At 58.0% G+C, this 9,414-nt stretch overlaps 3 protein-coding genes across 5 annotated transcripts; 1 reads left to right on the forward strand and 2 right to left on the reverse strand.

Moving 5' to 3' along the window:
• LOC140593698 (uncharacterized) lies at nucleotides 1-4,674 on the reverse strand. The gene is made up of 2 exons (XM_072723415.1): nucleotides 4,614-4,674; nucleotides 1-950 (listed from the first exon to the last, which is right to left on the reverse strand). The coding sequence occupies exon 2, from the start codon at nucleotides 870-872 to the stop codon at nucleotides 198-200; it is 675 nt and encodes a 224-aa protein (XP_072579516.1). The 5' UTR covers nucleotides 873-950; nucleotides 4,614-4,674; the 3' UTR covers nucleotides 1-197.
• Nucleotides 959-4,616, reverse strand: LOC112907533 (coiled-coil domain-containing protein 116). The gene is made up of 3 exons (XM_025982754.2): nucleotides 4,140-4,616; nucleotides 2,836-3,393; nucleotides 959-2,722 (listed from the first exon to the last, which is right to left on the reverse strand). Exons 1-3 carry the CDS (start codon nucleotides 4,215-4,217, stop codon nucleotides 1,667-1,669), a joined length of 1,692 nt encoding a protein of 563 aa, XP_025838539.1. The 5' UTR covers nucleotides 4,218-4,616; the 3' UTR covers nucleotides 959-1,666.
• A 2,612-nt stretch (nucleotides 4,675-7,286) lies between the features above and the next one.
• On the forward strand, nucleotides 7,287-9,414 carry YDJC (YdjC chitooligosaccharide deacetylase homolog). 3 transcript variants are annotated; one of them, XM_025982746.2, is made up of 5 exons: nucleotides 7,287-7,522; nucleotides 7,611-7,770; nucleotides 7,971-8,070; nucleotides 8,183-8,360; nucleotides 8,517-9,414. In XM_025982746.2, exons 1-5 carry the CDS (start codon nucleotides 7,359-7,361, stop codon nucleotides 8,890-8,892), a joined length of 978 nt encoding a protein of 325 aa, XP_025838531.2. In that variant the 5' UTR covers nucleotides 7,287-7,358; the 3' UTR covers nucleotides 8,893-9,414. The 3 variants fall into 3 exon arrangements, with proteins under 3 accessions (XP_025838531.2, XP_072579517.1, XP_072579518.1); XM_072723416.1 differs by lacking the exon at nucleotides 8,183-8,360 and having other exon boundaries at nucleotides 7,311-7,522; nucleotides 8,434-9,414; XM_072723417.1 differs by lacking the exon at nucleotides 8,183-8,360 and having other exon boundaries at nucleotides 7,311-7,522.

Here is a 9,414-nt window from a genome sequence, read left to right on the forward strand (position 1 = left end):
TCGTGCTCCAGCAACACAAGCTTTATTTCTCCTGTTGGCTCCCCCGACAGGCTAGCAGAGGTCCCATTCAGCCCACCCTGACGGCTTGGGGCAGGAGCCGGCTGGGGGTGGGGGTGGGGGGGTAGCACTCCACTGGAGCAAGAGGAGGAGCAGGGAATCAAGCGCTGGGTGCGGGGGAGCTGGGGCCTCACGGAGGGTCACTGTGACTCGGGTTCGTGGAGTCGCTGACGTCCGCCTCCACTTGAGGCTCCGGGGGAGCTCTGGGGCGTGCCCTCGTCTGGGAAGTCATCACCCTGGTCCTCATCTTCCTCCTCATTGCTCTGACTGACCCCGTCTACTAATTCCTGGCTCTGATTAGCGCCCACGGCCGTGGGCTCCTGCTGGCTCGTGGGCCTCTGCTCCTCGGCTCCAGCATCCTCCTGAGCCCAGAGCAGCTGAAGGTCCGGCAGCTCACTGTCGAGGCTGGGCTCGCTGGCCTCCGCCGGGTCGGCGCGGGGGGCGAGCTCCGGCCCGGTGGAGGGGGACTCGGTGCTGCTGTGCCCCGCCCCCTGGTGGGCGGGGCCGCGGTGGGCGGGGCCGCGGTGGGAGCTGCGCTGGGAGGCGGAGTCATGCTGGGAGGCTTGTCGCGACAGCTGCCGGGCCCACTCGGCCTCCTCCAGCTTGCGCAGCAGGCAGTTCCAGTTGATCTTTGAGGACAGGCAGATGCGGGAGCCCTTCACCTTCTTGAAGCCCAGGAAGAGGTCCATGAGCGTCTCGGTGACGGGGAAGGAGATGAAGCCCAGCTGCTTGGAGAGGTTCTTCTCGAACTTGTACTTGTAGATGACCAGGGACACAACCTTCTCCACCAAGTAGCTGACGAGCTCCTCGTACATGGGGTTGGAGAAGTGGGACAGGGTGGACTTGGATGAGATGGAGGGTAGTGTCTTCTTCACGAACCTGTAATTAGGGCTCTGTGCAACAGCCAGGGAGGGAAAGGGAGACACGTCATGCCATTCCCGATGCCTTGGGATGCCCCTCATACCCAGAGCACCTTCCACATCACCCACACAAATGCCACGCTTGTCACACTAGGGGTATGGCCTTGCCACATCTGCTATGCTGTCTCAACAGCTGAGCACAGGTCCTGCATGTCAGCCACACCCTCACACTTACCACGTGGGCCGTACACCAGCCACACCAGTCAGGCCTGTGGCAAGGCTGGTGATGTCAGTCAGGATGTTAGCCAAACTGGAGCCTGGATAACCTGGGCTCTGGTAGGTTCTCCCCTGGGTCAAGGTTCAGAGGAGGGAAGCCTGCCTGTGTCTTCATAGGTGAGACAAGGGTCAGGCAGGGACTGTGCTGGGGAACTACCAGGGTGAAGCCACCTAGGTCTTCTCCATACCCTTCCTGAGCAATTCCCTCTCAGCAGACACGCTGAAGAGTCCTGTCCTAGGTAGTAGAAGGCAGAGGGAGCTGGACCTAGGATGCAGAGCCCCATTCTGACTTAGGCTGCTGTCCACAAGGAACAAGACACTGCCCACATAGAAAGGCCTCTGAGATTCACATGCAAACATTACAAAAAATACTCAGAATGAAACGTAGGCTTTATTCATCTTTGACAACACCTGGCAGTAACTAGGCCAGGTGGTTTCCACTGTGCAGGTCAAGATACCCATGACAGTGGCTGCTAAGGGTGGTAGCTGAAGGAGCCCTTCCCACGCAAACCCTTCCCTAACCCACCTAGCTCCACCCTTGAGGTCATCTCTGGACGCAGTGAAACAGCAGATGGGGAGATGCCTCTAACCACTGAGGAGGGAAGTGGTGAAAACAAAGGAAGGTGGTGGGAGAAGCCAGGGTAGGGGGAGGTGAGAGGAGGTGTGTCCTGGATCGTGGACTGGGTCTGGCTGGAGGGCCCTTCCACCACGATCCCTGGGATAGGCAGAGGGTGGTATAGGCTCTGCCAGGGATTGGCCTTCTGGCTGGAGTTTGGGGGCCCAGAAGAAGGTATGGGTGGTCTCTGTAGTTTAGGGTCCTTGTCAGGAGCCTCCTGACTGGGATGGGGTGAGGGAACCTTGGGTTCTTCTGTGGGTGTCACCTCAACCCTTAATCTGTTGACCACCTGGGCACTAGACAGAGGGGATCCACCTTCCTTGGATTTGGCTTGTCCTCTGCCCTTGGTGCTCTTTCTTTGAATCATCTTGGAGCTGGAGACTCTGATGGGAAACACATCGTAAGTCTCCTCCCCATCAGTGGGTGTGGCTGGCTTGGAGTCTTGCACTGAGTCAGAATTGGGTTCTGGCTTGGAGTCTTGCACTGAGTCAGAATTGGGTTCTGTTGCAGGCTCCCATTCTGAAGGGAAGAGAGGGCAGCCATCGTGACGTCGGGCTCCACTGAGCTTGTCCACGGCCTGGCGGACCACACTCTGCAAGGCAGGGAAGAGGTGGTGCTCAGCCAGGAAGTCCAGGGTCCGATGGGGCTCACGGAATGAACAGTAGCCAGGCAGGTCAAAGGATGCTGGCTGGTTCAACAAGGACTTGATCTCCTTATAACGCTCTCGCTTGAGGAAAGTCAGTTCCTGTTCTACAGGCCCTAGCTCTGATGTTTGGGCTGTGCCAGTGCTTGAGCCCAGCAGGCCTGAGAACCAGGACAGAGGTGGCTCCTGGGTCCGCTGGCTGCTGGCCTGGCTGCCCAGCGAGTCCCACAGCAGGGAGTCCGTCCGGAAGCAGGACCGACCCATGCCTTTCTGCGGAGAAAGGGGGACTTTCAGGTGCATCCAAGAGCAGCCAAGCCAGGCCTAAGCCTGGCCCTGGGCTGGGGTCCATCCTGCCCACCCTGGGCCATGCCCCTAGATCTCACCCCTCTGTTCTCCAGCTTCAGCAGCCGTTTGAGGTTCTTCTCCAGCAAAAGTTTGTCCCTCATGGGTGGCAGTGAGCCCATGCCACGGGCTCCCAGGTCACTGTCCTGGCTGCGGGAGCCCAGCCAGCCAGCTGTGAAGCTGCTATGGGAGTCTGACATGGAGCTAGAGGAGGATGGGTAGTTATTGGGATGTCCAGTGCAGAGGCTGGGTCGGGCACGGTGTCGGTGTACAGTACTAAGGCTAGGCCGGGCACGAACCCGCCGCCCACCCCTTGGCACCTCTATTGGGTCCTGCACCTCCACCAGCGGCACCCCAGACTCTGTCTTCATGGTGGTCATGCGCTCAGTTGCTTCCTCCACCACCATCTGTAGGCTGTCTAGCACCTGACCCTCGACAAGAAAATCCAGGAAGCTACCAAAGGGCCGAGGGTCCCTTGGGTTTCGTCTGTGGCCACGGAGCCCCGAGCTGTCTGCGGGGGTGTACCTTGATGGTGGGTGTGGCATGTGGCCCGACTTGTAGGCTTGCCCCATTTCCGGGAAGGGTGGCTTCTTAGGTGGCTGCACCAGAGGAGACAGGCATGTCACATAGGGCAGGGATGTTCCACAGGGCTAGGGGTCCCTCGGAGTCCTCCTAGGGCACCAGGAGTTGAGTGGGAGTGGGTAATGGGAGAAGGTGTGTCTTGGAGTCAGCAGGTTCCTGGATCTGGACCCTGGCTCTGCTGCCACATGGTGTGACACCATGGGCATGATGGCCTCTCTTGAGGTCCAATTTCCTCTTCTGCAAAGTGGGGATCAATTTTGGATCACCCCAATGCTCTCCTGCCACATATATTTCATGTATATGAGGTGTGGCCAGGGAGTCTGAAAGCCCACTTTGTCCTCACACAGGGCAGGAATGGGCAATCACAAACTCCTCTGAGTTCTACTTGGGCACCTCACTTGTCCTCTGAGCAGACCAGCCCTACCTCCACTGTACAGACCACCTGTGGTCCTGACCCCTGGGCCCCCCATGGCTGCTTCTGAAGCTTTGAGCCTTGGGCCCTGAGTAGACTCCATGCTCCGGCGCTCTGGGTACCAATCTACCACACTCCTTCAGAACTGCTGGAGGTGAGGGGATGCAGGGAATGAAGTTGAGGGTGACCAGGGCCCAGCAGGATGTGAGAGGAATGGTTAAGGTGATGAGGAGGACTAAGAGGCTCAGAGATGAGGTCAACAGGTGCTGAGAAAGGGGGGCTGTGATCTGGGGTGCTGGAGCTGGTAGGGAACATTTTGGGGGTCTTGGGAGTCAGGGCCCTGTGGGACACACATACCCGGGCCACGTAGGTGGTGTGGCCAGCCTCGTCATCTGCCAAGTATCCAGAATGGTGGTGGCAGCTGGTCATGATGAGGGTGGACCGGCCAGCTATCCGCCTCTTCTCTCCGGTGCCGGAGCACAGCCACGGATTCCTCTCTGCGCCCGGCGGGGGACGGCGTGAGGGTATGCCTAGGCCTCCATAGATCCACCGCTCCCGTGTCTGTCAGCCACTGCGTCTGCGGGTCCCTCGCTCCCCTCACCCCACGTCCTTCACGCATCGGGCCCTTCCTCTGCTCGGGGTCCCCTGGGCGTCTGCGCACTGTCCGTGTCCAGAGTCGTCGGGGGTCGGGTCCCCAAGGACGACTGCATCCTGCCTCCGACCAAGTCTGGGTATGCGTGTGTCCAACCCTCCCCTTCTCTTAGACCCCAAATTCCCTGGGGTCTGCCCCTGGCCCAGAGCCAACCTGCTCACCAGAGTCCGCACCTTGCTGGGCGCCAGTTAGCGTAGTCTGCACCCTCTCCCGGGTTCGGACGCGGAGCTCTGGAGTCACCCCCACCTGCCCCGCTTGCTTATTTACATGCTGCGTCCTGATTGGCTCGCAAGGCCTTCTAGCCACCGGCACAATGGCTGGGGGCGGGACCCAGACAGGCCCCTCCCCGCCCCTCCGTCTTCGCCCCGCCCACATTCGCTGTGGATGCTGGGGACTCTGCTCCCCCAGGCCGGAGGACCCGGAGCTTGGATCGGCGCTCTGCACCTGAGGGGAGCCCTAAGGGTAAAAACCACGGCTTCCTCTGGTGACACAAGCACTTTCCTCAACTGCACTCCGGTCGCTGCCTTGTCCTGGGCTTCCTGCTGACTGCTCCTTTCTAGGGTTCTCCCCTTGCCCAGTGTGGACGACCCCAGCGCGGGTGGGGGTGTCTTCAGCCCTCTCCCCTCTGCGGTGTCCCTGAGCGCAGTGTAAGAGTCTCAGTTCCAAGTCACAGACCTAGCTTCAATTCCTAGCTCTGCTGTTTGCTGCCAGTGTGACTCAACCTCTCTGATCATTTGCTTCTCCTCTGTAAATAGTTGAGCATCCTTCATACAGGAGTATGGAGATTAAATCAAAACTGCGTGCAACACACCCGGCGCCCCAATAAGAGCCCTGTGTATCTTTCCCTCTTTTCCCCCTTGGCTTAGTAAACTCCTAATGTCCCTCCCAGGTGTCCCCTCCTCTGAGAAGCCTTCCCAGAAGGCATGCCACCCAAAACAGAATTACCAAAAACCCCATTCCAGACTCTCCCACACCACATTACTACTTGTCTACCAGATGGTGCTCCTTGGGGGTAGGAACTGAGGCACCCCCCCATCTCTAATATTTTTAATATTAGAAAATTATTCTAATTGAATAAATGTCAATTTCCTCTTTCCAATCTGCTTGCCATCAGGGCCTCTGGCCTTTCCAGGATCAGCACCCAGTGGAGAAACATAGTCGAAGTCCAACAATTCAATAATCACAATTGAACACAACAATCCTTATGCCAAGAGGCTGATGAAGAGCTCTATATGGGGCCTCTGATCTGTAAAACATCCCATGAGGAGCATATGATTTGTTATGCTCAAGCTCAGCTTTGCCCTCTCTGCCCTTGACCCAAGGGACAGGTAGGAAGTAGACAACCAGAGTAGGCCCAGAGCTTTGGAGGCCAGTCCCAGCTCCACTACTCCTGGAAGGGTCACTTTGGGCAAGACACTTCTCCCCTCTGAGCATCAGTTTCCTCATCTGTAAAACATGAAAGACATTACCAATCCCCTGGGCTGGATACAAATGCTGCACTTTCCATCAGGTACATCAAAACAGCCACATCACAATGAAACCTCTCACTGTCAACCATGGTGACTATTTGTAGAGTCATCAGCAAGGAAAGTTTTTGTGGACCGTAGAAGAAAAAAAATGAGATTATGAATGTAAAACTGTAGTCTGGCACAGAGCTCAAGTTGTGGAATTAGGGACTAAGGCTTTCTCAAACAAAGCCATTGGTATGCAAGTTTTCTTGTTTAGAACTTTTATTTTGGGGCACCTGGGTGGCTCAGTGGTTGAGCGTGTGCCTTTGGCTCAGGGCGTGATCCTGGAGTCCTGGGATAGAGTCCCACATTAGGCTTCCCGCATGGAGCCTGCTTCCCCCTCTGACTATGTCTCTGGCTCTCTCTCTGTATCTCTCATGAATAAATAAATAAAATCTTAAAAAAAAAACTTTTATTTTATGAAAGAATGTAAGAAAAAGCCTTTTTTAGAAAAAAAAAATCACCAAATAGGCAATTTGAAAAAAGTTCATAGTCATATCAAAAAAAAAAAAAAAAGAAAGAAAAGAAACGTTATGAGAATAACATTGATGTGATCATTATCATCTCAAAACAACACAAAGACTTTGGTGTGAGGGAGAAAAGGAATTGGGTTTGTTTATTTGCTTAGAAAAATACTGGAAGGACACTTTCCAGAAACTTAACAATGGTGATCTTAGGGAAGGGGACAACAGGCACCTTGGAAGTCAGGGAGCGAAGGGTGAGCGAGATTTTTTTTTTTTTTTTTTATGATAGTCACACACACACACACAAAGAGAGAGAGAGGCAGGGACACAGGCAGAGGGAGAAGCAGGCTCCATGCACCGGGAGCCCGACGTGGGATTCGATCCCGGGTCTCCAGGATCGCACCCTGGGCCAAAGGCAGGCGGCAAACCGCTGCGCCACCCAGGGATCCCGAGATTTTTTTTTCCAATAGGGTTTTTCCCTCCTGTATTTTTCATTGCTTTTAAAATTTTTATTTATTTGAGAGAGAGCGAGCCCGCGAGTACGAGCAGGGAGGACGGGCAGAGGGAGAGGGAGAAGCGGACTCCAGGCTGAGCAGGGAGCCCAACCCGGGGCCGGATGCCAGGGCCCTGACACTATGACTTGATCCGAAGACAGATGCTTAACCAACTGAGCCACCCAGGCGTCCTCGTATTTTTCACATTAAAGACCATTTTTTGCAGTTCCTGAAAGTCCCGCGTTAGGATAAAACCGGCCACGGTCGGGTTAGGGCGCGCGCTCCGCAGGGTGGGAAGCGGTCGTCGCAGGGCCACCGCGGGGCGGGTAGGCGGTGAGAACAAAGGCCGAGTGCAGCCGCGTGGGGGAGCGCGCGGGGCGGAGCCTGGGCTGCGTCTGGGGGCGGGGCCTGGATCCGGTGCTCTGGGGTCCCCAGCCTCGGCGGGAGTGGCCATGGCCCGCCCGCGAGTGCGGCTGGTGGTCACCGCGGACGACTTTGGTTACTGCCCGCGGCGCGATGAGGGCATCGTAGAGGCCTTTCTGGCGGGGGCTGTGACCAGCGTGTCTCTGCTGGTCAACGGCGCAGCCGCAGAGAGCGCGGCGGAGCTGGCCGGCAGGTGAGCGGCGGCACCCTGCGGGGGCGGGCGGGCTTGGGGAGCCGCTGCCCCGCCGCAGTCGAGGCTCCGGCTCGCGCTCCGCCTGCAGGTACCAAATCCCCACCGGCCTCCACGCCAACCTGTCCGAGGGCCGCCCCGTGGGCCCGGCCTGCCACGGCGCCTCGACGCTGCTCAGCCCCGAAGGCTTCTTCCTCGGCAAGATGGGATTTCGAGAGGCAGTGGCGGCCGGAGACGTCGCCTTGCCCCAGGTGCGGAGATGCGGCTGCCGGAAGAGGCTCGCGATGACCTCCACGGCTCCACCCCGAGGGTCCCGTGAAGCCGTTAGGGGCAGGGGCATGCGATAGACGCTCTCCTGATTCAGACTGGAGCAGCCACGCGGGGGCACCTGGAGGGAGCCTCCTACGTCGCTGCTCCCTGACTTCCAAGGTGCCTGTTGTCCTCTGTCCAGGTGCGGGAGGAGCTGGAGGCCCAGCTGATTCGCTTCCGGGAGCTCCTGGGCGGGGACCCCACTCACGTGGACGGGCACCAGCACGTGCACGTGCTCCCAGGTTGGTGGGGGTGGACACTGTTCCCTGGCGGGGGCTACGGGTGAGAGGTGGTCCCGGGTCCTAAGCCCCCCGCCCCACCCCGTGCTGCTTCCTGCCTCCTCCCCGCCCGCAGGCGTGTGCCAGGTGTTCGCAGAGGCGCTGCAGGCCAACGGGGTGCGCTTCACGCGATTGCCGGTGGAGCGCGGGGTGGGCGGCTGCGCGTGGCTCGAAGCCCCCGCGCGTGCCTTCGCCTGTGCGGTGGAGCGCGACGCCCAGGCCGCCGTGGGCCCCTTCTCCCGCTACGGCCTACGGTGAGGTCCCTGTCCCGCCCATATCCCCGTGGGTCCTGCTGGCAGTTCACCTGACAGCTGTGTCGTTCCTCAGGCCTCCACTGGCGTGGCCCCCCACCCCAGCCCTGCCCATCACAGCCCTGCTGGTCCTTGCCGCTGATGCCCGGATATCCGCAGGTGGACGGATGCCTTCGTGGGCCTGAGCACCTGCGGCCGGCACATGTCTGCTCACCGCGTATCAGGAGCACTAGCGCGGGCCCTGGAAGGCATACCCACCGGCCGTACCCTGACAGCCGAGCTGATGGCCCACCCCGGCTACCCCAGTGTGCCTCCAGCTGGGGGCTGCGGCGAGGGCCCCGATGCCTTTTCCTGCTCTTGGGAGCGGCTGCACGAACTGCGTGTCCTCACCGCACCCACACTTCAGACCCGACTTGCACAGGAGGGTGTACAGCTCTGCACCCTGCACGACCTAGACTCCAAGAGGCATGGGGAAGGGATCCCTGGAGAAGCCACTCTGGAAACATTCCTGGAGCCCTCCCCACCATGCCCCTGACAAGCATAATGTCCTTTAGTGCAAAGAAAGGGGGCCAGTGTCAAGCCCTGGGACAGCCAGGAACCAGGTGGCGGGGCAGGGGTCCAGTAACATACTCCCTTCGGCAGGCCCCTGTCACCTCTGTGTCTAGGTCCTTGTGGTTCAGAATGGCTGCCAGAGCTTTGGCAACCCATCTTGGCTGCAGGCAGGTTGGCCCTGTGACATCTGAGCCTGGGGCCTGCCAACCATCTTCCTTATTCAGATGTAGTAGAGAGAGACCACTGTATTAAAATATGTCTTGTAAACTTGGGTGGTTTTTAAACACTGCCCAGAAAATGTTTACAGACACAAGAAAGAGCAAAGGCAACTCCTTCAGGGCCCAAACCTGGTTATCATAACAGAATAGATACACAAAACACTCCATGTTCTGGCTTTGTTCATGCTTAAGTTTATTATTTTGGGGGGAGGGAGGTTGAGAGAAGAATGTCTCACCAGGCTACTTTTTGAAAGATAATATAATCTCAAATTTTATTTAAAAAGTCA

The sequence above is a fragment of the Vulpes vulpes genome, chromosome 10 (assembly GCF_048418805.1).
Source record: "Vulpes vulpes isolate BD-2025 chromosome 10, VulVul3, whole genome shotgun sequence".
In the NCBI taxonomy this organism is placed as follows: Eukaryota; Metazoa; Chordata; class Mammalia; order Carnivora; family Canidae; genus Vulpes; species Vulpes vulpes.

Bases quoted from the DNA above. Each gene is read 5' to 3' on its own strand.
- YDJC (XM_072723416.1), top strand. From the start codon at position 7,359: ATGGCCCGCCCGCGAGTGCGGCTGGTGGTCACCGCGGACGACTTTGGT. The intron at 7,523-7,610 runs GTGAGCGGCGGC...CTCCGCCTGCAG, and splicing joins GCGGCGGAGCTGGCCGGCAG to GTACCAAATCCCCACCGGCC. The intron at 7,771-7,970 runs GTGCGGAGATGC...TCCTCTGTCCAG, and splicing joins GAGACGTCGCCTTGCCCCAG to GTGCGGGAGGAGCTGGAGGC.
- LOC140593698 (XM_072723415.1), bottom strand. From the start codon at position 872: ATGTACGAGGAGCTCGTCAGCTACTTGGTGGAGAAGGTTGTGTCCCTG.
- LOC112907533 (XM_025982754.2), bottom strand. From the start codon at position 4,217: ATGACCAGCTGCCACCACCATTCTGGATACTTGGCAGATGACGAGGCT. The intron at 3,394-4,139 runs GTGTCCCACAGG...CCTCTGGTGCAG, and splicing joins CCTACGTGGCCCGGGTATGT to CCACCTAAGAAGCCACCCTT. The intron at 2,723-2,835 runs GTGAGATCTAGG...CTTTCTCCGCAG, and splicing joins TGAAGCTGGAGAACAGAGGG to AAAGGCATGGGTCGGTCCTG.